The sequence below is a fragment of the Amia ocellicauda genome, chromosome 2 (genome assembly GCF_036373705.1).
Source record: "Amia ocellicauda isolate fAmiCal2 chromosome 2, fAmiCal2.hap1, whole genome shotgun sequence".
Classification (NCBI taxonomy): Eukaryota; Metazoa; Chordata; class Actinopteri; order Amiiformes; family Amiidae; genus Amia; species Amia ocellicauda.
In genome coordinates this window covers 22,149,245-22,176,752 of record NC_089851.1, presented here as the reverse complement: position 1 = coordinate 22,176,752, position 27,508 = coordinate 22,149,245, and the positions used below count along the sequence as shown (strand labels likewise).

The window sequence follows — 27,508 nt, the reverse complement described above, 5'->3', positions numbered from 1 at the left end:
AATGTTTAAGGTATTTTGCAATACATTGATTTTAACATTAATGTGTTCCCTCTGTAAAAATAAAAAAAAGTGGTGGCAGTAACACACAACCCCCTCCTTGTAAATTTGCTTTATTACAGTGGTTTGTTCAGAAAACATTGACATAAAAAAGCAGTTGGCTTTCAAACTCTTTGTTTAGGCTTTCTATGTTTTTTTTGTAAGGAATCACTTCCAAAACTGAGGGGAAGCAATCGGGCAACATGTTATTGCATTGGCATACGTTCCTGCATAGAGTCCCTTTAAAGGCAGGACAAGTGTTTTCTTTTAGACACTGCTTTGATTTTGGTAAAACCTACACATGAACAACATTTTACACATTTAGAAGAACTGAGAGAAAAGTAATTTCTTCTAAAGAGAGAACAGCCAGTAGGCAACATCACGTTTTGATTCCAAACTAGTGTCGTACATTGTAGTGTATATAAAAGTTCAAAACATATACTTAAATATATTTTGGGCACAAGTGCATCATTCTGTACGTCATTCTGCTTAAGAATAGCACCGTAAGTAGCTGAACGTTTAACAGTTACTCGTAGGTCGCCTTCGTGTAGCGCAGATGTCCGCAGTTCTGCCCAGATATGCGCTGCTCCGCCAATGGGATCGGTGGAATTCTGCACATCTGCGCAGAACTGCGGACATCTGCGCCACAAGGCCGCGACCTTAATGTCATGCCACGCTCTAGTTTCTGGGAAATGTAGTTATTTTTTATTCTTGTACACTGGCGTTTTGAACGATGTGAAATCAACAAACAAACAGACGCAAATAGTCAATATGATTTTTGATTTGACAACGATATGATTAAATTTAGTAAAGACAATTTAGAAAGTTTAGATGAACGCTAGCCTCGTCTTTAACCCGGAAGCATATGTCATAGCAACGCTGGCGCGGCTGTTGAAAACAAGCCCGGGTTTCTGCCGTTGTGATGCGTAGGTTGGACTACAGTTTAACTGTAAAACAGGACTGGATAGTCCTATGTGTGTTTTTTTTTATTTTATTTTTCACTAGGCACTGAAGTTACAGAATATGGACCTATCAACCATTTTGAAGAAAATCAGTAAGTCCTTGAGGATATTTTGTTGCTCAATTTATTTCGGAATAATCTCTGCATTGTTGTAGACTGCTTATTTTCTTTAATACGTTAAATTGTAAATCTCACAGTTAGGGTAAAACATCAACTAATTAATTGAAAGATCGCAAATACGGAATTTTAGGTAACATGTTCATGACTTTACAGCTGGTCTCAAAGACCCAGATCAGCACTGCTCTGTACATTGGGTAGTAAGTAAGTCTGTGCACTGGTACTATTATGTGTGTCTGTGAAACAACGCATTACCTTTTGACTATCTGTACCTCTTAATACTGAAGTTGGTGTTGTGATTCAAATATGTATTACTGTGATGACTGGTTTCAAAGGGACATCCATTATCTGAATATGTAAGAAGTTAATACTAGCCCAGTTGTCTGCACGTCAATAACCTTGTTGCAAATGTATTTATAAAAGAAAGCCTGCCGCCGCTTTGAGCATGATATAGACTTCACTCATTTTATACCACACTAAAAGTATGTGGTATTTTCTGTCTGCACAGTGAAAATAACATCACGATAAGTTTTTTTTAATTAAAATGCAGTGTCATTCTATAAAATGTAATATGATTCATTTATCAGCAAAAGTTTAAGTCAAAATACACCATATCAACATCATGCATGTCACTATCAGTTCTGTTTGTCATCTATCCATAACTAAGTTTTGACGTTTTTGGCAGGTCATCAACTGGTGGAAATTAGAGAGAGGGCTCTCAAAAACATTATATGTAAACTTGACCATGGCCTAATCTCTGTTCCTGATCTTGTCCAAGAAAAGATGCTGTTTGTTTGTCTGCTTGAGTGGTTTAATTTCCCAGAAGTACCAATGCAAGGAGAAGTACTGACCCTGCTGGATAATCTAGTCAAAGTAAGTTTGACAGTGAGAAAGCAAAGTCATACTACACCAGCACATGATGGAAAACATTGCAATGGTTTATTAGTGTGCTGTATAGGTTTACAGTGAACAATACATTTATTTGATGTATAACCTCTTGTACTTATTGATTAATGTTTCCAGAACCAATTAACTAAAATGTAAATGGAGGAGAGTAAGGAAAATGTATTCTTCCTTGGGGAGGTGAAGTTATTTATTGGTTATAAGATGAATTATAAAATTAATCAGACAAACATTGATCCAGAGTTTTCATTAAGAAATGTGACATAGCCCTAACAAATTTAAAATATCAATATGGAAGTTAATTCTAAAGCTTGGTTATTAATGACATCAGTACAGTTCAGGGCCCTTACCTTTCTGTGTGTGTCTCTCTGTGTAGCACCCGACTGCCGCCCAGCTGCTCAGGGAAGTGGGAGCTGTGGAGTTTCTGTCTCTGCTTCGGCCCAGTTTGGAACCAGCGCTGAAGGCTGTCGTTGACAGTATCTTGGATGGGTTGTTTCAGATTCCAGAAATCCCTCCTGATTATCCTGCTATTGTTTACCAGCAGCAGCAGCAGCAGCAGCTGGTAACTTTAGAACATGAAGGTGTGCCATTAGAAAATTATTCATATTTTAAGATTTACCTCGGGGTAAACTCTTGGTTTACTGATGACACTCCTTAGTCTTTCAATATGTCAACATTTGTTCTTCTAGCCCTCATTCCATGTATAAAATCAGTTTTTGTTAATTTTTTGTGATTGCTTAAATTTAAAATGTCTTTTTTCAGGTTAGTTCTGTTGTTGATTTTCTTCTTCAAGTATCTGGGGACAGATTGTATTACCCAGACAGGATGTACATGTACTGTATCTGTCTTGACTTTCAGTTATATCTGTCCCAGTTGTTCAAATAGACGAAGAGACACCAGTGATGGGATACTTCCAGAAAAACGCAGGAAATACAAGGCAATCCGACATTCCTCCACAAAGAATAGCAGGTAAATAAACATACCACAACACATTTCAATTATGAGAATCATAGCTTCAGAAAATAATGTTTAAATCTGTACTTTCCCCATTTCAATAATCAGATAATTTGTCTGGTTTTATATTGTGAAATAACAGTTTACGCTATATTCAGTAAAGTCAGTAAAGGCTTTAATTGTGACCTGAATATTATTGTGTCATCATTGTTATATTGTCTTTAATTTCTTTTTTATTTCTAATAATTTATTTGTGATTTATTATTATTTTCTATTTTGTATCAACAGTAAGCGATTCAGTGAAGTGTTTGAAATTTTCCACTTTTCCCTGGTTGGCTTTGACAACAACAGATAGACACATTTTGACATCGAATGAAAGGTAAGCTTTAGAAAGGAAACAGTCACAGCAGGTCAGCTGGTTATTGAACATATATGAATGTTATTCAATTAAACGTTTTGAGAATATTACTTCTGCCAAGAAATGTGTATCTGTGTAGTTTACTTTGCCCACTTCCTGAATCCTGACCTCTGTTTTGGTCATTTCTAGCTCCCTGAGAAGCAGCAACCACAATTTAGTTCGCACAACCTGTGAACTACTTCAGGATGTCATTATGCAGGATTTCCCTGCTGAGATTTTCCTTCAACGGCCAAAGATAGTGCAGGTAGGACAGTAAGCCACAATTAAAGGACAGGTACTTGGAGTTATTACAGGTACACATTTGTTTAAAGAAAAAGGTTTGCAAACTATGTCTTCTATCAACATCACAGTATTTGGAATTGTAATTCATTATGTCACACATTTTCATACACACTCTCCTCTACTGTTGTTGGTGCTGCTTTCTTACCATCTATGTTTGCAAATGTATTTCCTCCAGAATCTTCTCTCTCTACTGAAGCTAAATGCTGACAGAAGTGGGGCTGGTTACTTAACGCTTCAAGCCGTTGCCTGCCTGCAGCAGTTGTGTACTAACTTGAGGAGCAGGCTTCTCTTTCACAGAGATCCGAGCTTCCACTCAGTCAAGCAAGGTAGGACACATGTAATCAATCGGTATTTTTCAAACCCATTCAAACTAAGGAAAACCTTTTAACGGAATAAATGAGGTTAAGAGTAGAGAAGTGTATGCAGCCCAGTTCTATTTATATCTCATGACATTTTAAGTGACATCTGGATAGAATTGCTCTTCAGAGTTTGAAAGTGCACAAGCAAACTGGTTTTCAAACTACTAAAGAAACTGAGACATAAGTAAAGCTTTTTAGGTGGGTATTTGAGATTTACCTGATTAACCTGTTAATAGTTATTTAATTGGATATCATAATTAGTGGATTTCTTAAACATTTTAAGAGTGTATCTTTCCTGTGGCTAAATGGTGTGCGAATTGACTGTAAAGTGAAGCTAATTTGGGGTGCTCAGGTTGATTACAGTGTGCCCACGGTGAAAACAAGGACCTTAGAGTAATGGTTTAGACTTTGCTTATCTTCCCCAAGAAACAGTTTCCCAGAATTCCTCGGTGTCCTACTCCCAAGACATCAGAGGAACCCATCGTTCTCACAATCCTTCTCCCGAGGATTGCAGTCCCAGGCCATCTGTGATTGGGCGCACAGGTCAGAGAGCCAGAGGTGATGGACAGGATGGAGATGCTGCATCATCTAGGTATGTGTATCGCCATAATATTATCTAGATCATCTCTTTTAGGACTGCCCATTTCAATGCCTGTTACAGAGTTAATGGTAAAAAGATGAAGGGTTGTACTTGACGCACTACAAAACTATAATTTTCACTCTTTAATGCTTACAAGAATAACAACTTCAGCATCAAAACTATTCCTGGCGGTACTAACTACATTATACAATTCAATTTAGTGGCAGCAGTTCTCACAGGGTCGCTACCTCCAGGCTGCCGGCAGCGTCTCCATTAGACACAGCTCATCTGGAGCTGCCGGAGATGGAGAGTGAGGACGCGTTAGAGCTGCGGTTCCGGCAGCTCAGTTTGGCTCAGTTCTGTGTGGCTGTCGTGGAACATGCCTTGCCCCTCCTCAGGACAGGTGAGAAAATGTTTTCTTTTTTAATGTTCAGGGTCTTGTTGCAGTGACTCTGATTCACTCAAGTATATTGTAGGAATGTAAAATATATGCATCTTAAATAGCAAAATGATATCTCAAAACACAAACTTGTGATGTAATAGCATTTTTCCTTTACCCGATTATATGGCTGATATTTTCCCAATTGTACTTGCATTTTAAAATGTATAATGTCCCAAAAATAAAACCAGCTAATATTTATTTTCAGGTAAAAATTATCCATGGAAATTCATTATTTGTAAAACTGTTCTGAGCTATGGGAGTTTTATAAAGTTGTGATATTATATGTATTTACGTGCATGAACCATTTTAACTACATTGTAATTGGTGAATATTTTGAATATTATTCCTGTTTATATTTAGATACAGAAAGCTGTAATCCTTGTGTGTCTTGGCTATGAAGCGGCAATGCCATTTATATTACACCACATTATTTCTACTTTACAGAAAGCATGAAAACCTTCCTGTGTGTCCTGGAACTATTGTCAGAGGTTTTGCTGCTCCTGAAAGACAGTATTTCTGAAGATGTCTGGGATGACAGCAGCCTAATTGGATTGGAATTGGCAAGTTACAATATTACATATTTTAATGATGTGTTTGTATTCAAATGTCATAAGAGCAGTACTGGGGTTCATTCTAATTGTGTTTTCATAATTCATTCAGTAAATGCTTAATTGCACTTACAAATTGCATTTGAAACATTTCAAGCCTATGTAATTGGAATTATGCTGTGGAATTCATATAATTGAAAATTTACATATTTCTTGCACTGTGTGTTTTTGAATGAAAGTTATACCAACATTGTTAGCTTGATATGTTGTTAATGTATACAACTAAACCCTTTACCGTTAATTGTTTTAGTGCTAGCCATTATTATGTGGTTTCTCATTATCCTATTTAACAATCATAATCATGCATTGGACCAGGTTATTGCCCTTAGATTTATTTATTCACATGACTAGACTTTTGGTTATCAGACATCTCAATATGACAGGTCCACAAGGGCAGGAAATCAAAACCAAGAAACCAAAAACCTGTATTTCATTTTAATCTAATTATTAAAATGGAAATTAATTTCTATCATAATGGTGTGATTAATTCTTATGATACTTATTATTTTCCTAGAAAGACAAGCTACAGGTGTCGATGGATTTTTTAGGAGACCTCTTAGCTCATCACTACAACGCCAGCTCATCAGATCAAACAGAATCTGTTTTAGTTCACCACAGAATGGCGTACACCGGTACTGCAATCTTTACCATCCGGATGCTGCAGTCGCTCTTACCAGTGGAAAAGGTTTGAAACTGTAATACCCTCCATTTAATACAAAGTATAGTGTAATGTGCTCCATTACCTAATAAGCAATCTTTATTTTGTTTTACCCTTATGCTGTTACAGAAGGCATGCTAAAATAATTGAATGTTTTAATTCTTCCCCAGACGGGAGTTGTACAAGAATAACATGTTTTTTATCTGTTGCATATGAAATAAAGTGACAAGATAGGGATTTTATAAGGAATTAAAAGGATTTTTTTAACTTGCATTGAAACTGGATTTTAATATTCAGTAAAGTAGAATCTCCTATTAGGCGATATCTTGTCTTATATGATCTTGTTCTTCAGTCTAGTGAAAATTTACCAGAAACTACAGTGGAGGGCCTGTTTCTCCTCAGTATGGATATGCCGTTCAGCATGGTATTCCCAAGCATTCATGAATCGGCCACAGCCTACCTGGAGCAGGCCAGCTCCGAGAGTTACAGCACATACAGGAGGGTGACGCGAGTGGCCCATTCAATGGAGTCTTCCTGTACCTTTCTAAAAGAAATAAAAGCAGAGGTGGGAAAATGTCATTACAATGTTGGAAAATTGTCATTGTAAAATACGTGCATCTAATCTTAGTGTGTGTGACATATAATAAGTAAATTGTTTGTATGAAGGGTGTCTTTGATTGTATTTGAGGTGTCATCTGTGGCTTACACAGCCACAACCTCTCAACTTCTCACCAAAAATTGATGTGTGAGATATGATGACATCACTCACACAGAGACACCATTAATGTATTTACTGATGAAAAGGAAAGGAATATAATTAAATGGAAAAAAAAAATATATATATATATATATATATATACACTCACCTAAAGGATTATTAGGAACACCTGTTCAATTTCTCATTAATGCAATTATCTAACCAACCAATCACATGGCAGTTGCTTCAATGCATTTAGGGGTGTGGTCCTGGTCAAGACAATCTCCTGAACTCCAAACTGAATGTCTGAATGGGAAAGAAAGGTGATTTAAGCAATTTTGAGCGTGGCATGGTTGTTGGTGCCAGACGGGCCGGTCTGAGTATTTCACAATCTGCTCAGTTACTGGGATTTTCACGCACAACCATTTCTAGGGTTTACAAAGAATGGTGTGAAAAGGGAAAAACATCCAGTATGCGGCAGTCCTGTGGGCGAAAATGCCTTGTTGATGCTAGAGGTCAGAGGAGAATGGGCCGACTGATTCAAGCTGATAGAAGAGCAACTTTGACTGAAATAACCACTCGTTACAACCGAGGTATGCAGCAAAGCATTTGTGAAGCCACAACACGTACAACCTTGAGGCGGATGGGCTACAACAGCAGAAGACCCCACCGGGTACCACTCATCTCCACTACAAATAGGAAAAAGAGGCTACAATTTGCACAAGCTCACCAAAATTGGACAGTTGAAGACTGGAAAAATGTTGCCTGGTCTGATGAGTCTCGATTTCTGTTGAGACATTCAGATGGTAGAGTCAGAATTTGACGTAAACAGAATGAGAACATGGATCCATCATGCATTGTTACCACTGTGCAGGCTGGTGGTGGTGGTGTAATGGTGTGGGGGATGTTTTCTTGGCACACTTTAGGCCCCTTAGTGCCAATTGGGCATCGTTTAAATGCCACGGCCTACCTGAGCATTGTTTCTGACCATGTCCATCCCTTTATGACCACCATGTACCCATCCTCTGATGGCTACTTCCAGCAGGATAATGCACCATGTCACAAAGGTCGAATCATTTCAAATTGGTTTCTTGAACATGACAATGAGTTCACTGTACTAAACTGGCCCCCACAGTCACCAGATCTCAACCCAATAGAGCATCTTTGGGATGTGGTGGAACGGGAGCTTCGTGCCCTGGATGTGCATCCCACAAATCTCCATCAACTGCAAGATGCTATCCTATCAATATGGGCCAACATTTCTAAAGAATGCTTTCAGCACCTTGTTGAATCAATGCCACGTAGAATTAAGGCAGTTCTGAAGGCGAAAGGGGGTCAAACACAGTATTAGTATGGTGTTCCTAATAATCCTTTAGGTGAGTGTATATATATATTACTGTAGAAGTCAGTCTACTTAGAAAATGTTGAATTCTAAATATGAGGATTTGGTTGTCTTGGAAAATGAACTTGCTAATTTACGTCTGTTTTTATTAACAGGGAGACAAAAATTGGCTGGAACTGGTGGAACTAGCAGATCAGGCCATAGATGGCTTTCCATATCATCAACACTTGCCTATTGTCAAGGAGTTCCTTGGAATCTGTTCTTTCATGTAATTCTTCATTGTATGAAAAAAGAATATATAAATACTGATGTACACATATTTTATAATAGAGGTATTTGTTAAAAACAGTTAAAATGTTGTTTACATGTATTGGAAATGGAAAATAAACTCTTTTAAAGAGAGAACTATCAAGGTTTTATTTAATCGACTGTTCATTTCATTTTGTTTATTCTATGCTTTTTCGTTTGTAGCTGGAAGTCTGCACAGTCAAGTCCTCTACTTCAGACCGAAAGTCAGAAGGTTTTTCTTAAACTATTGTCCCATCCTCTGCTCTCTGTGAAGATTGAAACCTATGCTTGCACACTTAATATTATTAAGGTAAGACTTAATTGCACAATCTGTGATATGGCACTATGAACATTACTAATTCATTATGTAAGTTATAAAGGTAGTGTAGCACATGTTATGTTTCTTCTCAGTCATTTATTGTACTAGACATATATTTATAGTTGAAAATATTCAATGTATAACTGTACTGGGTATAATGTGTAAGAGCTATAATAGTAATAATTTTAAGTTGCCAGCATTGTATAAATGAAGATGTGATAAATATTGAAGCTGTAATTCTACTACCAAAAAAAATAATAATTCAAGAATGTCTGTTGCAATATTTTATAAATAACATGCATATTTTTATCGGAATGGATGATTATTTTCTTGATAATGGATTTTAACTTTCCCCTATTAGGATTGTTTGGGAATCAAAAATATCACAAAACCTGTGTCGTCTGTCTGCCAAGGAGTTCATTTTCTTCTGCATGTTCGTGTTCTATATGAAATTTGCACATTTGGTCTTCAGGATAAAGCAGAGAAGGTAAGCTAGTTGATATTTATATACTCAGTTTCCATTTTCCACAGAACTTCAGTAGGACCTGAGTTGTCTCCCCTTAGTTGTAGGTTTTCACTATTGAAGTAGACTGCTAATTGTTAGTGTGCTCACAGATCTTCTCTGACATTTCAACTTACTGAGCTTGCCCAACTAGTTTGGACTGAGTGGAAGTACATCAGCATTTGTGTTAGTAAACACATGTTTGGGTATCGGTAACATTTTATTCCAAATACCAGCCCATATAATGACAGAAAACTGCATAATGCTGAAGCACAATTAAATCACATTCATATGACCTAAACATTCCATTTGATACTAACTATGCATCTGAAATTGCTCCAACACTCTATAATACAAAATAAAATGTATCGGGAGCTCTCAATTATTCAGTTAATGTTATTATGTTCTCAGGTAGGCTTATCTAAGACTTTCACATTTTAGTTTTACAGCTGATAACTTAAAATATGTTGATTTACTCAAAATACTGTCCCCCAGGACATTTCAGAGTCTGGAGAGAAGTGTGCAATTCATCCAGTTAAACGTTTAATTAGCTCACCTAAGGAGCCAAGAGCAGGGATGGAGCACAAACCATAAGACACCATGGCTCTCCAGGACCGGAGTCTGACACCCCTGTTCTGTAGAGAGGTTAAAAGTGTGCAATTAAATTTATGAGATGAAGAAAAAAAAATCTTAGTTGCAAGTAAGAATAAAAGTTTTAAGTTCTGAATTTTACACCACATTGGCAGGGTCAATGTCATTTTAAACTTCATTTTAAGCTATCCTGAAGGGAGATGCAATAAAATATAATGTCACCAGTCCCTGAATAGTCTTTTTCCCCCCATGATACATAGGTGAATTCTGCTGCCAAGGACATACTTCTTTTTCTGATGAAGGGACAATTGATGATGACAGCTCTAACTTGGAACAAATTCATTGAAGCAGTATATCCCATCATCCCCATATTGCAGGTACTTTTTGCCCTGTGAAAGTGTAAAGATTTCAGAAATATTTTAATAGAATGAGAATGAGTGTAGCAGCAAATCCCTTGCACTCAATTGAGCCTATTGAATGTACAGCCAATGCAATGCCTCACAAAATCAGTCTATACACACAATTGTCAGTCACAATGATATTCAATCTGTTTTTCAAATTTATTATGAAAGTCTCAAAATAAAATAAATAAATCGCACTCTTTTAAAAGTTTCATATGAACCTTCATATCTATATAATATGAAATACATTTGCTTATGTATCTCAATCCTCAGATTATGAAATACCATTGTTGGCATATATTTTCAGTATTAACTGCTTAGGCCAATGTACGTGGAACTACACTGAGTGTATTGCAGTTTTCTTTGCTTTAAATGTATTGTCATATTAAACAGATTTCATTAATTTATGTTTAACCATGGGTATAAACCTATTTTTGACACCAGTTTCAATGCATAGTACTACAAGAACACATTTTATATTTGGAACATAATTTAAAAATAGATGTACTGTAACTTTCAACCCAAAGTCCACAAGCAATTCAATTAAGAAATACATAATTTAATTGTATTAAATGTATGTATGCAAAGTGATTCATATTGTAAAAGTTTTAAATCCTCACCAGTGCATTATTACAATCCTTACAATGTGGATGACATAACCTTTTTTTAAATTTTTTCCTTCAGGACTATTTTTTCGTTCTAGTTTTAGACTTTGTGAATATAAATTGATTTCCTGAGGCTGAAGTCCTAACTTTATAATTGTGAAAATAAAATAAATGAATAAATAAATACAAAATACCAATTTGTTATTCTCACTATCTCCTTTTCAGCTTTGGTATCCGCAATGTTGAGAGAAGCTTTTGAACTGAATGAAAATGTATGAATGTGCATAATAATTTGACAAGGTCTTCAGGGGTGATATAATTTGTTCAAAGCATTTATTAATTAGACTACTGAGTCGCTAAGACAACAATTAAAGTTTTTTCTTTGCCTTCAATAACATGCTTATTTATTATTGTATGTAAATTGAAAAATTCCCTTGATGAGGCTTAACCTATAAATTTCCTAAGAACACAGAAAAGTTGACAGTGTGTCTTGCTTTATTTAGATGGCTTAATGTTATGTTCTGTGGTGGATATTAGGGTTATGCAAGCACAGAAGATGTGTTGGGAAACTGCGTTCTGCTCCTGAGTGAGACCTCAAGTGAAACTGGAGATGGGATGATTCCGAAAACCGCCAGGCTGAGAGCTGCTCTAAGACTTCTTTTCACCAAGCAACAGAAGTACGTACATATGCAGAAAAGGCTTTTGTTATTAGGATCCCACATTTTGTCTTAGTTAACGGTTTCAAAATGTTTCCGTAATTGAACCATTTGCTTAATGGTTTTAAGCTGTTCAAACATTGGATGGGGACAAAAATTACGCATTTGTCTTAATTTGAATTTAAGTAATTGGATTAGTGCAGGTTTATGATGTGTTTGATTGATTTAAGGTTTATTTATGTGTTTATTAATTTGACAAATGCCTTTATCCAAGGCTAGTTACATTTGTCTGCACATTGTACATTGTGTGTGATAAAGTGAGACTAAATATTAAATATTATCAAAAATATGCATACATTTCCCAATGAGGTTTTGAATGAGCAGCATTTGTTATTCTTGAATTGCAGGGTACGAGACATAGCTGTTAAGCATTTAATGTGTCACGTCACCAACGCTGAAGGTGCAAGTGCTAAACGCCCATTATTGGAAAGTGGTGTGCTGTCAACTCTGCCTTCTTTGTATGTTGGGATCAAGTCAGTTGACATAAAACTTGATGATGCAGAAAAGTCTTTCTTCAAGGTAAGCAACAAACACTAAAAAAGTGAAACGCAGTGGTTGAAGCATTTCAATGAATTCCTTTAGAGGTTAAAAATATGAATATTAAGGCCCTCTTCTTGCTACAGTCTTGTGATTTGGAGAATCAGTTAAACCCGCTCAGGGAATCTATACTGCAAAAGTAGTTTTAGTATAGTTGGATTTACTGTGTCCAGAATTGTAACTGTTCCACCGTAGATTGTTTTATTTAAATCCAAAACCTGAAAAAGTGGCAGAACGTCTCACAATTAATCTTCTTGCTTTTCTTCAAAAACATTTAAATTATATACATTACATTTGTAGAAGAGGCAATTAGAAAAAGAAAAAGGCTTCTTTCTTTGCAACTATTTCTTCCAATATCTTCTATATTCCTTGCATATGATGTGAACAAACTTCTTGGTCACAGTTTACATTTCGTATTATATGTTTTAGAAATCCCACATATTTTGAAAACCTGTCCAGAATTATATCTAATTATTTCTATTTCTTCACGAGCAGTCATATATTGTGCTTTTGTTGTTAACCAGATGGAGTCTGTCAGCAAACTTTACAATATCCTCACTTCAGAGACTGTTGACCTTGTACTCAGGAAATCTGCAGCAGAACAGCTAGCTGTTATTCTTCAAGGTATTGTATCACTTTGTATACTGAAACCAGTGACCTTATTAGCCTTAACAGGAAGCAACCACAATTTATCTCTGAACACCTTGGCAAACTAAATGAGGAATAGACTCTGAAGGGTAAAACTATTCCTGCCATGTTCATATGATACAAGTTTATATTTATTTCAAGTACTTTCAAGAACCATTTTGTTCTCCCCCTAAGAATGCTGAAACATACTTCTGATACACCTAGCTGGCTTTCACAACATTTTCAGTAGAACAAAGGTAACATGATCACAAAGTGATTATTGAAACCTGCTTTATCACTTTTTTGCAGCAAATGGGTCGATACATGATAAATATTTGTTTTATGATTTTTCCCCTTTGAAAGATTGTACTGTGCACTTATCACTAAATTGCCACCCTCTTGTAGATCAGAGCACACATTGTCCAATTAATATCTAAAGGGGTGCCTCATGATGGAGCCCGATGAACTGGAAACTAATTTTGCTAATAGAACATATTGGTTTTCAGAAAATTATAAAATGTTACTGCCTTGAGTATTGTGATTCACACAAAATGTTGGGTGTGGATTCTAAACTAACACTCTTATAATTATTTTTATTATTTTCAAACACTGTGTGTGTCACATCCTGCCAAGATATTGCAAATATCTGTGTGTGGCTTTATGTTATGGATGGGTAATATAAAGCATAATAGATGGATATGTTATTCTCAAGAAGAAAATAATCTATGATGACATAAACTGTGCTACCTCTTTTTTTGTATTATTTATTAGTTAATAGCAACTTTATTTTTAGTACATGGATATTACTGCAGATATTTAAATATTATTTTTAGTCTTCTGGTCATTCAAATGTTTAAAAATAATATACATTTTCACCAATTTCATTAAAATGTGTTTTGTTCTAGTTATTTTCATTCCTGTTTTGTACTTAATATAATAACCTTTTGCTTGTTTTTGGTGGTTGAAAGCAATGGTTTATCTGTGTTTGGTGTAGGAGGGGCAGTACCTAGTCTTTACAGAGGAATGAAATCACTTATTTTTGTCTAGACCAATATGATACTTGGATGTCTCTTCTATGTTATTATTATTATTGTTTTGTTGTTGTATAGCCATTATCCATATATTTACATGTATTTAGAATTCTGAATATACTGTGCTGTGGATGACTTATTTTAATTCCTTGCAATTTAAGTTTAATTTAATTACTGATTCTAATGCTTTTGTTATTGCTTTATAGATACAGCGATGCATGCAGTGCTGAAGAGCCTAGGAGTGACAGAAAGAGTAATAACCTTTATAAATGAAAGCGTAAACCGCAGTGTTAAGGTACAGTTCACACTCCTGGATCTTATTAAAAGAATAATTATTTTAAAAGAATGGCTCAGAGAAGTACTAAGCTTGCTGTATGTAATTTATTTAATGTTATTATTTTTTTAAACCTTCAACAATTTATTCCATTCTCATCCATTATATGGAGTTTTAAAATAAAGTTTGGGAGGACAACCCCCATTCTTGCATCACTCCGCTCCAAGCAGAACCAATCGAATTGGTCTACACCCCGGCACGCACACATTATCATATGTAATGGTTACACAACATTACAGCTAAAACATAGGCCGTAACAACATCACCACATCTGCAAATACAGGGCAGACAATAATAGAGAATGCCTTTTACAATGAATTTGTAAGGATATTGGTAACATTGATTTAATATTCTAGAGGTTTGTCTAAATGTAAATCGTTATTTCATAATTTGTTAATTAACAGTTCTGATGTAAATATTTCATTGTTAGATCTTACAGGAGCCATTTAATGACAGTTAAAATGTGTTTTCCCTTGTAGAATATGGACTGTCTTCTGGAGCCTTGCCTTTCTATTCTTCGTAAGCTTATGTATGCAGATCCAGTCCTACGGCACTCCCTGGCTCAGCAGCCTTCTTTCTTCATTATGCTCCTGAGAGGTCCGTTTACACTGGGTTTCACTGACAATGTGAAAATCCCATGGAAGTAATTTGTGTAAACATTTACATAATTTTCACCAGATGTGTTAAAGAACGCTTGATAGAGCAAGTATTATTTATTTTATCTAATATTCTCTATAATGACAGGGAGGCACATGGGCTAAATATCCTATTGCTTCATTCAGCTTTTCAGTGTGCTCTGAGAAACGTTAAGTACGGAAGATTCTCCATCCCATCAAAGATTGATCGAATATAGATTTGTCATTGGGTTCACGAGAGATTAACTGCAAACTTGTCTAACCAGTCTTAGAAAAAATGCAAAGCAGCTCTTTGGGGCGTTTAATCTATTTTGATGACTGCAAAAACCTACAACTGCTGATTGTAAATTTTAAACAGTTTGACAAGGTTTGTTTCAGGACATACTTTTACAGTAGCATGCTGCTTCACTTTTGTGAGTTAATCTATTACTAAAACACAACATCTGTTTCCTCCATATTAGGCTAGTACTATATATACAGTGAGGGAAAGAAGTATTTGATCCCCTGCTGATTTTGTACGTTTGCCCACTGACAAAGAAATGATCAGTCTATAATTTTAATGGTAGGTGTATTTTAACAGTGAGAGACAGAATAACAACAAAAAAATCCAGAAAAACACATTTCAAAAAAATTATAAATTGATTTGCATGTTAATGAGAGAAATAAGTATTTGACCCCTTCGACTTAGTACTTGGTGGCAAAACCCTTGTTGGCAATCACAGAGGTCAGACGTTTCTTGTAGTTGGCCACCAGGTTTGCACACATCTCAGGAGGGATTTTGTCCCCCTCCTCTTTGCAGATCCTCTCCAAGTCATTAAGGTTTCGAGGCTGACGTTTGGCAACTCGAACCTTCAGCTCCCTCCACAGATTTTCTATGGGATTAAGGTCTGGAGACTGGCTAGGCCACTCCAGGACCTTAATGTGCTTCTTCTTGAGCCACTCCTTTGTTGCCTTGGCTGTGTGTTTTGGGTCATTGTCATGCTGGAATACCCATCCACGACCCATTTTCAATGTCCTGGCTGAGGGAAGGAGGTTCTCACCCAAGATTTGACGGTACATGGCCCCGTCCATCGTCCCTTTGATGCGGTGCAGTTGTCCTGTCCCCTTAGCAGAAAAACACCCCCAAAGCATAATGTTTCCACCTCCATGTTTGACGGTGGGGATGGTGTTCTTGGGGTCATTCCTCCTCCTCCAAACACGGCGAGTTGAGTTGATGCCAAAGAGCTCGATTTTGGTCTCATCTGACCACAACACTTTCACCCAGTTCTCCTCTGAATCATTCAGATGTTCATTGGCAAACTTCAGATGGGCCTGTACATGTGCTTTCTTGAGCAGGGGGACCTTGCGGGCGCTGCAGGATTTCAGTCCTTCAAGGCGTAGTGTGTTACCAATTGTTTTCTTGGTGACTATGGTCCCAGCTGCCTTGAGATCATTAACAAGATCCTCCCGTGTAGTTCTGGGCTGATTCCTCACCGTTCTCATGATCACTGAAACTCCACGAGGTGAGATCTTGTATGGAGCCCCAGACCGAGGGAGACTGACCGTTATTTTGTGTTTCTTCCATTTGCGAATAATCGCACCAACTGTTGTCACCTTCTCACCAAGCTGCTTGGCGATGGTCTTGTAGCCCATTCCAGCCTTGTGTAGGTCTACAATCTTGTCCCTGACATCCTTGGACAGCTCTTTGGTCTTGGCCATGGTGGAGAGTTTGGAATCTGATTGATTGATTGCTTCTGTGGACAGGTGTCTTTTATACAGGTAACGAGCTGAGATTAGGAGCAGTCCCTTTAAGAGAGTGCTCCTAATCTCAGCTCGTTACCTGTATAAAAGACACCTGGGAGCCTGAAATCTTGCTGATTGATAGGGGATCAAATACTTATTTCCCTCATTAACATGCAAATCAATTTATAACTTTTTTGAAATGCGTTTTTCTGGATTTTGTTGTTGTTATTCTGTCCCTTACTGTTAAAATACACCTACCATTAAAATTATAGACTGATCATTTTTTGTCAGTGGGCAAACGTACAAAATCAGCAGGGGATCAAATACTTTTTTTCCCTCACTGTAAAGCGCTATTCTTTTTCACTGAATCACTGCTTTTTTTTTTGTTTAAATCTCTGTAGCTTCCTTAATAGTAAAAGAAAATGGAGGGAACTTGTCTGACGCTGCAGCATTGATGTGTTTTTTGCTCTTTGATGAAGTTGCCAGAATGGATATTTGGTGAGAAAATATCAATTTTATATATTATTTTTTGCTTAATATCTATGCCTTACACATTTGTACCTAAATGTACTGAATGCCCTGTTGAAAGACTTCCATATTAGCTAACCCGGTCTCAGATTTGCTTTGGCAACATAAAGATTATTTTTAATTTTATTATGATTTGTTTAAACTTTAACTTTTCTTTAAAAAACAGGACAGATGATCAATCAGTCTGTGCAGTATCACCTCCTCCATTTTCTCTCCCTGTTTGGATCGTAAGAAGGTAAACATTTTCCTAAAAAAATAGTATATAACAATAAAATAAGTTTGCACCTTACCAAGTGTATCCATTTTTTTTATGTAGATATGTAGACCAATCGAGATTGTTTCTGGGTCTTTTTTTTTTTTTTTTTTCCTGTAGGTATTATTTTAAATAATTGCATTTTTAGTTAGCTCTCTAAATACCTAGATACCAAAATCACTTCGGCTCCTAAACATAAGGCATATTGAGCTTTGAGTCTGCTGTAATTCCAGCAGTCTAGAATGTAACTGAATAAGTTTTATGAATATTTTTACTGTCAGTGAACAAGTTTTAACAGTTTGAAAAGCTTCCATCTGATTTGAATTTGTATCTAATGTCCTTCAGAAAATCGACAGTGTCGCCTAGCAATTAGAGATTGGTTTGGTTTGCAAACAAGTAGTGTCAATTATTTAATTTATTTTCCATTAAACACATTTATTGAAGTTCTTGTGTAAACAATGAGATACATCACACTGAAATAAGGTTGTCACTTACTTTCTTTAATAATATTATTTGTAATTTTAACCCTGATCTCACTACATTTCCACTGTAAAAAATATAAATTTTAAATAAAGATTAAATGTATAGAAGTGTGAACGGGCACAGTGTTAACAGACAGCTTTGTTCCAAATATAAGCATAATGATTTGTCCGTCAGTGGGATAAAATCTGCATCTTTTAGAATGCACTTCAAAACATCGTCATATTGGCTTAGAGGAGGTAGAACACAAACCACACCAGTTCAGTAAAGATCATTGAAAGGTGCATTTTAGACATCTATAAACAAATCTGACATTTTGCCATGCAAATTAGATTGTGTGGTGCAGAATTTGCTGTATAAATTTAAAAATATACATCCCTGCAGTGTAATGCAAACAATCTTCGAATCTTGTTCCATCTGTTCATCAATGTTGTTTGTAGTTTGCTCTTAATTTGTGTGTGAGTGTGTGTATCTATGTATTTTATGCATATATGTATGTGTGTATGTGTGTGTGTGTATATATATATATATATATACACACACAGAATGAGAGGCCAACTGAGAAGGTTAACTACATTTTCTGTAAAGCATCCCTTGAAAACATGTAATACAGTGCACAAAGCGTTATATTGTTGGAACACAAATGTGGAAGGGTTTTGAATTAAGGAAATATCTCCCAACATTTTCCTGTAGGCTTTTTAAATAATTTGATATTCTTATAAAAACAGATTGCAAATCCCTGCTGATGACATGTAGGCCCAGGAAATAATGCATTAATTGCCAAATTTGACAGCTGCAACAATGAAATCAGGATGAAATGCATCTCAAAACCAACACCTTGTAAAAACAGCCTCAAGATGTTCCCAGAAGTGAGAGTTCAGTAGTATAAGGCTTGTGATATAAAAGCCTTTTCACACCAGATGTTTAGTTCAAATCAAAACATGCATATGAATCAATTTTTATTTAAATGGAAACAATATGAATCACAGTCCATTGCCATGTTCGGGTCTATGCTAGATCAGTTCCTTACAACTATAGGAAGTAAGAGATCATTTGTAAAATCTGTTCTGAACTTGCACTTTAAATGGTGTAATTTTTCTGTTTTTAATAGTAATATTTTATGTTTATTTGTCACGGCTGAACCATCAGTATTTAAAATAGTATTGTGGAATTTTAATACATGATAATCGGTCACAAATCTTGAACTCGAAACAAGAATAAAACTTTTTTGACATCATGGATTAAGTGACTGTAAAATGCATGTAGAAAATATCACAAACAAAACAACAGCTGGAAATTATGACATCTGTGCAGTAATCCCAGTCTGTTATGCATCATTTGCAGCCTGAGGTTAGAAGATTATAGAATTTATAAGCAAACATATTTAGAGTGGAAGTGTGATTATCCTGTGCCAGAAGATAAATGATAAGCCCTTTTATTACCACCTTCTTTGCCCAAGTATTGCTGTTGTAAGTCATATTTTGTGCAAGAAGCTGATTTTCTGTATTATTCCCCTTGTGCTTTGCTTTGTAGCCCAGTAAAACTAAAACTTGAGATCTATCCAGTTCTGCTCCGAAGTGTATGGATCTTTCATTTTTTAGCAATGCTTTTGTTTTCCCCACATATTTAAAGGTACAATCTGCCATTTGAAGTGCTTGCTCATCATGTAGTCAGTCCTTACTGCACTGTACTTCCACCACACCTGGACCTGTTAGCTTTCAAGCCTGCCTGGGAGATGCTCCAGTTTGCTTGGAATCGAGCGTGGTTCGGTGGGATTGATAACCTCCTGGATCAGCTGAAGAGCCATGGAACAGATTTTACAGAGTAAGCCTTTTTAATTCTCTCGATGTAAACTATGTATTGTCATTAAATAAATCTGTATCGATGACCCAGATCATTTTTATATATAGCTGCATACAAAAATAAATCCCTGGGTGTAATAGTGGCAAATATCTGATGTATATTACAATTTTCCAGCATTTGTTCTCTTAACTTTAAAAAACTATGATCAATTATGTGTGTTTCAGTAAGTAGCAGTATATATTTTTTTAATTGACTTGTTCACTTCACCTGTGAGTAATTTGAACTTTCCTTAATTAAATAATGAATTTGGAACCCAAAGTGTTCTGTAATGTTACTGAAAAGAGTAGTCATCTTTATAGTGCATGTCTAGAAATGCTGTTTCTTATGCCAGGCACCACTCTCATGTTAACATTTAAAAATAAATAAATAGAATTGTCGAATTTATTTCAAAATAAGTTTTTTCGTGAACCTTTTTAATAATTTCCATTATGCTCATTATTCTCTAAATGTTAGTTTTTTTGTTAAGTCGTTTCCTAACAGGATGCATTTGCAGGCTTTTCTTCCTCGTTTCCAAGCTGTCGTATATTCAAATTTCATGTCATCTAGAATTGAATGAGGGAGTAGTTTCATAACCAGTGCATCTGTGTCTAATCTATCTTCACTTGTGTGGTATAGGGTGTAATAAAAACAAATGAGCATACCACTGCATTTATCGTTCAAAATAATGAGACTCTGTGAGAGAATATTTATAACTGCAGTATAGATCAATCTATACCTTCTGGCGTGACTAAACAACTTTATTCTGGCATTTGCAAAAGAGGAATACATTGTTCCTGCTTGAATAAACATGATCAAGTCAAAAGCAAAAATGAATATAGAACTTACAGATTTCCCTGATATTGAAGGGCACTTTGGTTATATATGTTTTGTTTTGCTTTATTTTGTTTGTTTACTTATTTTTAATTATGGTCCATGACTATAAACAAAAGTATTATGCATAATTGATTACAGACTTAAACCTGATGCACATCAACATGTGACAAGCAGGATTCATTTTTAGAAGTGTAGAAATTACTCTGAGAAAAAACAACTCAACTAATTTTCTTCAAACCAGCTCTCATACCTGTACTTTGCATTAGTGGTCTGGCAAGGTGCAGGACGCTTAATTTGTAGCCATCCTAAAACTACTGCCTTTACTACTGAATTCACTCACATTCCTTTCTGATGCATTAGTACAAAAGGCAGATGTATTAAATCCTCCCGTTTTGTAAATCCTGTATATTTAATGTGCTGGAGCCCTAAACCATTAAGATTCCTGGTAATACTATTACCTTCCAGCATTGGAAAACCATTGTAATTTGTTAATTGGTTTGATTTTAGCATAAAAGGTTTTAATGACCAATGTTTAAGAGACACATTTTAGCTTAAAGTGCTGATGTTTTATTATAACTGCTTTGTATATACACAAATGGAAATGAGGAAGCCTGGTTATTGATATGCTTTGAGGTGACTCCAATTTTCAAAGTTTCCTCATGCAGTTTTTCTTCATTATGGTGGGTAGTCTTGGTCATGTGTTGAAATTGGCAGTAAGCTGGGTTAGCATTATAGCAGGTGATAGATATAGTGATTAATTCTGCATTGGCGTGAAATATTTCAAGATTTCCCCATTTCCAAGATGGAAAATACGTGATGTGTATATATACACATATTGAAATAATAAATGCAAGTTTGATTTTTTTACGAATGTGGGTGGTATAAGAAGATATAATTGAACAAATATCTCTGCTTTTTGCCAATGACATTTCAGTAAGGTTTCTGTGTTTTTTTTACAGGTTCCTATGTGATTTGAAGATGTCACCATCTCAAGTTGTGATGCTGAATGTGATTCATATTACCAGTGGCATTCGGGACTGTTTGCAGTGTATCCACACCGCAGTATCTCACAGTACTGTGAGTTCTGCCTTAGCGAGAATTCGCTTCTATCTTCTGAATGACAAGTTGGGTCTGAAGCAAGGTGCAGACAGTACTAAAAACATCTTGAGCACTCTGAAATGGCACAGTGCCATTGACAGGTATGTTTTACAACTAATTGGAAGTAATCTCCACTTTTATATGTTGATTATATATTTATCTTTATTTTCTTTGTCTTTTAAGTCACAACAATGTAGCTTTTTAGAACATTCATATTGTATTGTCTTTATTTGTTTGTGGGTATGTTTGTGTTTCTGCATGATTTCAGATTTATCATCATAGGTTATATTAATGCTGAGGTCATCAGTCATTTAGACAGTTGCAGATGCAAGGCTTCACTGTTTTTGAATTAGGAAAGACACTAGGGAAAGCATAAATTAATTACAGTTAAAGAAAATGTTTAAGGATTAAGGATAGTTATACCATTAGAGAATACTTCTCAGAGTTAATACATTTATCCTGGGCAGTAAAAAGATATGCTGATGCTGTTTGTTTGTTTGTTTATATATGTATTTTAATATTTTTATAACCTAGGTTTCTTCAGGTTCGCCCAGCATGCAGAGAGGATGAGAAACTTCTTGTGGATGTTGTGGTTTTTCTGAGCAAGTATTTCAAAGAACGGAAGTCAGAATCAGATTATGAGGACCTCCGGTGGATTTTAGAGCTAGTTCTCAAACAGGTATATTATTCTGCAATGCCCTTTTCAAATAACCACATTTTCAAACCAACATATGGAATATGTCTGCAAATAGAGACATTTGATTGTTTTGGTTGCAGTCATAATTGGATTATTTATTGAAGAACCCTTTTTTTAATTTCCAGAATTTCACATTTGTTTCTGAACATCATCATTTCTGTTTTCAACAATCTGCTCTTTACATCTTTCCCTTAAAACATAACTACTGTGATGATAACAGTTCTACAGGATTTCATAGACAGCGGGCTGTGTTAGATACAGACTCAAAGCAGGTTTACCTTAGACATGGCAGATACTCTGGATCATTAAATAGGACCCCATGGTTACATGGTGTATGTTCACAGCTACAGACAGACCCTTATTCTTACAGAGTGAGCTAGCCAATTATGGTTACATAAATTGGGGTTACAGTATTGACTTAAAGGTTGCTGTTTGAAGTGAGGATTTATTTAGAAAATCAACTGAACACCATGATTTTGTATTAAGAAAATAAATACATTTATGAAAATAGAACTACTTTATATACTACAAATTGTATAAATGAAATGCTCTATGTATTTCAGGTTAACAGAAAATTGAGTAATATTTTCATGGCTGTACAATAGGTTGAATTTCAAACCAAGTAAGTTTTTGAGCTTGGCTTTTTATCTTGCATTCTTGAATGGGAATATCAGCCCACGTCTGCAGTATTTCTCTGGAAGTGGTTATCCTTGCAGTTGTAGATAAGAAAAGGTGGTACAGGAAACATTTTGACATTTTTTAATTATTATCATTATTATATTATCACCATCATCATAACAGTTTTCTCTTGTTGTTCCAAGGATGAAACAAATACCATACTAAACTTAATAATACAAAAGGAATCCCAAGTGCAGGGTGAAGTCGAAGAAATCCAGGCGATCATCAGCCAGAAACTTCAGAAAGAGCTAATGGTGTTCTTCAGTACCTTACTTACCTGCGTCATGTATGTTTCTGACAGGTATGGAATATGTCTATCAAAGGGGGAAGAAATGTTTTCTCACAAACCTGTGTTATTTATTTACTAATGGTAATTTCCGATGTGAAGATCAATCTTAACTTACGATAACCATGTGTAGTGTTTAGAATGGATTGTGTAGTGCAATAAAAAGCCCACATAAAACTGCTCGAAACCTTGAAACAGGGGTTCAGTTTAGAGAAACATTTGCCCTGTTAAAAACATGTTTCAGGAGCTGCAAATGGAAAGGTTTTGTTATCTTAGCTAAAGAAATGTTCAGGTCTCAGATGCACAAGATTCGTTAACGGAAATATTACTTGACAACGTGTATTGGAGAAATGTACTGTGATTAATTAAAAATATTGTAAGATATGGATGATTGAAAAGAATAGACACCAGTCAGTTTTGAAAAGTGAAGTATGTTATTCACTGCCAACCTATTCTAAAGGCAGGATACAGGATTCCTTTTTCTTATTCATTTCAGTGTACAAGTTCAGTTTCACTTACAGGAATGTTTATGAATGTATAAAAAATAGACAAACAATGCCATGCATCTGGTAGGCCTATGAGGAAAAAATGGTACCATAAAGATTAATACAATTCCTAAATAGGGTTTTTAATAGAATTCCTAGTATCTGGCTTTGTGAACTTTTTGTAAATTGCAGGGGGAAAAAGGTTTTAGCCATTCCTGTTAACAAATGGTTAAATTGAAAACATCCAGTCACAAAAAACAAAATAATATATGAGTAAGACTAACAATTGTCCTTCAGCTATTTGTTTTATTCCTAGCGCTATTCAAGGACCGTCTGTTTGCAAGCAGAATTCCTTAATTGTTTTGCTGAAAATTCATGAGCTTGCCAAGTGTGGCGAGATGCTTAATCCAATGCGTGCTTTGTGCATTGATAAATAGTGACAATGGTGTCTTTAATCACTACCCCATTAAACTACCATTCAGTCTCGGCATGAAATTCTGCCGTAAATTTTACATCAAGTTAAGTCTTCATACATTACAATGTGTGTCCTGACCCGAAAGTTGTGAATAACAGAAATGTATAAAACAAACAGAAAAATGTACAATAAAATGTATTCATAAGCATATATATACAGAAAATGAAGAGTTTTAAAATGCTTTCTATTCATTGGGAGAGAAGACATATTTCTGTGTGTGTGACATTAAAGATGGTTGTTTTTAATGTAATGTATCTAGTTTTGCTGTGACAGTGCTGCTTTGCATTCTGAGGAGTGAGGCACTAATGGAGTAAGTAATGAACATTAGTTTTTGTTGTTTTTCAGGATGTGTATGGCCTTTGCAGGACCTTTTGAGACGCAGTTGGCTATCAGACTGCTGCAGTCCCTTAGAGTTTCAGATGCTCCACACTTCTATGGCCTTCCTTCACTTGAGAGGACATTGAAAGGGATGGTGCATGTCACCGTGCTCCCTGGATGGAGCTCACACTCCCCCTCTGTGGAGCCAGATTCACTCTGCATGAAATACCTAACTGGCCTTCTGGAGGTCTGTGTGCAGTATTTACAGGAGAGATCATCTTCAATAAGTTTTAAACTTAATGTTCACCTCTTAATAGAGATGTCTGTCATTAAAAGTCCTCTAAAATAGTATTTTTGTTTCAGGTTGTATTAAAATGTATTTAGTGTGCCTAATGTGGATGAACAAGGTCTGCTTCTCATTTCAGGTTATATCTTCATTTTACGTTGAATGGGGGGGGAATTCCATGTCTTTCATGGGTAAAGGAGTCACAAAGAATGCAGTTCTCTGCTTACTTCACTTGTCTCATGAAATGATGGCAGAAACAAAGAATAAGGTCAGTATATGATTCATATAATTTCTGTTTCATGGGATAACAACTTTTAGTGCTTTTTGCTTCTAGCATTGTTCATTCCCCTTAATTTAGCATTTTCCGAGTGCTAGGTATGAGTGAGCAAGAACCTTTACAGGTGTTTATGGCCTGAATTACCCAAAACATAAAATGTTGATGTTGATGTTGATGTGGCAAATGTTGAACTTTTTGTCTGCATTTAATTTAATGCGTAGGACTGGGTGTCACTTTGGTCTCTGTCAGATGACCAAAACACTGAAGAACAGACAGCCTCTCGATTAGGGTTGGCTTGGCTTATCCCATTGTGGGTTGATCGGGACCCTGAGGTAAGATATTTGAGAAAAATAACAGGTGAAATTGGACATTTTGTGGCTTGATAGATTCTATTCTCAACCATTCATTTTCTTATCTCATGAAAATTAGTGGTTTACAGCAGGTCTGTATTAATTGTAGGTAAGGTTTGCCAGCCTTGGAGTTGGATCAGCGTTAACCTCTGTGGAAAGTGGGTGCATTGCCCTTGCTGCCAGCTGCCAGAACATTTCTGGAGGATTGTGGGGAACCGTGCTGAACATCCTTCTGGACCAAATGGAATGTAGCATGGTCCGCAGAGAGGTCTGTTTACTAATAAAAATACCACCTTTTTATTTTATAACATTAAATTCAGCCCTAAATGCTTGTATGTATACATGGAATAATCTATAATGATAAATTGTATGTGTCCATTACTGTATTATTATTAAGCACAGCAAGATGGCAGTGTTGCTATTTTGTTTTCTAGGCAGCATTTATTCTTCAAAACCTGCTGGTGATGCCCATGCCTGCTAATACTGAGGAGTCAAAAGACTTTGCTTGGCAGGTAAAGTAAGAATAAAACATTTATTAGACATTCTATGTTGCTATTTGGATTTCTTCTTTTTTTTTTTTATCAGCCAGAGTAAAACCTTAATCCATAATGTAAAAGTAGTGCACACACAGGATAAGGATAAGAGCTGAAAGAGTGACGCATCTTATTGTGTATCAGTTCTTGCAGCTGTCTTATCTGTACCTCATCTGTTGTTTTAGAAAAGAATGAGTATAGCTGAATGTGTTCACATGTTCACATGATCTGCTCATCTGCTGGTTTTCCTGTTCTGTATTTGCAGTGCAAGTGTTCAAGCTAGAAATTCATTGTTTTAGTATTGTACTTTATTACAGACACATATAGAGGCCTATACATTATAAATGTTTATTTTTGTCTTCTTAATGTACTAATGGTATCTTTGATTACAGAGCCCGTGTGTGCATGATGAAGATTCGGGCCTGTCCCTGGTGGGCTTGCCTGCTCTTCAGGCCCTTATCTATCACTGCCAGTTTTTCGATCATACCAATCAAATGGTGAAAGCCTGCTATCTGGGCCGGCATTCCTTTGATTTAAACTTCTCACAAACTCCAAGTGATATCGTGGGAAATTATGTCAATGAAGGTAATCAATACAGTTTTTGGTAACTAACTTTTTTTTACTTATCGTGCATAGATGGGAATAGACAAAATGCATTCTTAGCTTAATGGAAAGTACTTGTTTTATGTTTTTATTTTTATCAGTGTATCATTACTAAGACTTCTTCCTTTTTTGAGGTTTTCAGAGATATATTTCCACTTGATGTACAATACTGTGCAAAAGTTTTAGGCAGGTGTGAAAAAAGTAAGAATGCTTTCAAAAATAGACATGTTAATAGATTATATTTATATTTATCAATTAACAAAATGCAAAGTGAGTGAACAGAAGAAAAATCTACATCAAATCCATATTTGGTGTGACCACCCTTTGCCTTCAAAATAGCATCAATTCAGAATCAATGTCCAGCAGTGCCATCTGCTCACAATTGGCAGAAAACAGTGGGACCCTGGTACACCCATCTACTGTCCGGAGAAGTCTGGTCAGAAATGACCTTCATGGAAGACTTGCGGCCAAAAAGCCATACCTCCGACGTGGAAACAAGGCCAAGCAACTCAACTATGCACTAAAACACAGGAACTGGGGAGAAGAAAAATGGCAGCGGGTGCTCTGGATTGATGAGTCAAAATTTGAAATATCTTGCTGCAGCAGAAGGCAGCTGAAGGGCTGGAGAGCGGTAAACGAATAAGTGTCTGCAGGCAACAGTGAAGCATGGTGGAGGTTCCTTGCAAGTTTGGGGCTGCATTTCTGCAAATGGAGTTGGGGATTTGGTCAGAATTAATGGTCTCCTCAATGCTGAGAAGTACAGGCAGATACTTATCCATCATGCAATACCATAAGGGAGGCATCTGATTGGCCCCAAATT

At 36.0% G+C, this 27,508-nt stretch overlaps 1 protein-coding gene across 1 annotated transcript in view; it reads left to right on the top strand.

The window, feature by feature from the left end:
* The first annotated feature begins 834 nt into the window (after nucleotides 1-834).
* The window catches only part of rttn (rotatin), a 47,858-nt gene continuing 21,184 nt past the window's right edge, over nucleotides 835-27,508 (top strand). Inside the window, exons 1-33 of the mRNA XM_066721178.1 lie at nucleotides 835-1,090; nucleotides 1,800-1,987; nucleotides 2,394-2,598; nucleotides 2,891-2,986; nucleotides 3,260-3,350; nucleotides 3,519-3,633; nucleotides 3,847-3,997; nucleotides 4,457-4,622; nucleotides 4,832-5,013; nucleotides 5,497-5,612; nucleotides 6,175-6,345; nucleotides 6,671-6,883; nucleotides 8,513-8,625; nucleotides 8,829-8,955; nucleotides 9,326-9,451; nucleotides 10,318-10,434; nucleotides 11,601-11,740; nucleotides 12,127-12,298; nucleotides 12,841-12,940; nucleotides 14,181-14,269; nucleotides 14,788-14,905; nucleotides 17,067-17,163; nucleotides 17,360-17,428; nucleotides 19,559-19,750; nucleotides 21,562-21,801; nucleotides 22,235-22,379; nucleotides 23,219-23,376; nucleotides 24,667-24,886; nucleotides 25,065-25,193; nucleotides 25,424-25,534; nucleotides 25,662-25,820; nucleotides 25,987-26,064; nucleotides 26,478-26,670. Of these exons, the coding sequence (XP_066577275.1) occupies nucleotides 1,060-1,090; nucleotides 1,800-1,987; nucleotides 2,394-2,598; nucleotides 2,891-2,986; nucleotides 3,260-3,350; nucleotides 3,519-3,633; nucleotides 3,847-3,997; nucleotides 4,457-4,622; nucleotides 4,832-5,013; nucleotides 5,497-5,612; nucleotides 6,175-6,345; nucleotides 6,671-6,883; nucleotides 8,513-8,625; nucleotides 8,829-8,955; nucleotides 9,326-9,451; nucleotides 10,318-10,434; nucleotides 11,601-11,740; nucleotides 12,127-12,298; nucleotides 12,841-12,940; nucleotides 14,181-14,269; nucleotides 14,788-14,905; nucleotides 17,067-17,163; nucleotides 17,360-17,428; nucleotides 19,559-19,750; nucleotides 21,562-21,801; nucleotides 22,235-22,379; nucleotides 23,219-23,376; nucleotides 24,667-24,886; nucleotides 25,065-25,193; nucleotides 25,424-25,534; nucleotides 25,662-25,820; nucleotides 25,987-26,064; nucleotides 26,478-26,670 (4,618 nt within the window). The 5' untranslated portion in view covers nucleotides 835-1,059. The remainder of the gene's footprint in view (nucleotides 1,091-1,799; nucleotides 1,988-2,393; nucleotides 2,599-2,890; nucleotides 2,987-3,259; nucleotides 3,351-3,518; nucleotides 3,634-3,846; nucleotides 3,998-4,456; nucleotides 4,623-4,831; nucleotides 5,014-5,496; nucleotides 5,613-6,174; nucleotides 6,346-6,670; nucleotides 6,884-8,512; nucleotides 8,626-8,828; nucleotides 8,956-9,325; nucleotides 9,452-10,317; nucleotides 10,435-11,600; nucleotides 11,741-12,126; nucleotides 12,299-12,840; nucleotides 12,941-14,180; nucleotides 14,270-14,787; nucleotides 14,906-17,066; nucleotides 17,164-17,359; nucleotides 17,429-19,558; nucleotides 19,751-21,561; nucleotides 21,802-22,234; nucleotides 22,380-23,218; nucleotides 23,377-24,666; nucleotides 24,887-25,064; nucleotides 25,194-25,423; nucleotides 25,535-25,661; nucleotides 25,821-25,986; nucleotides 26,065-26,477; nucleotides 26,671-27,508) is intronic.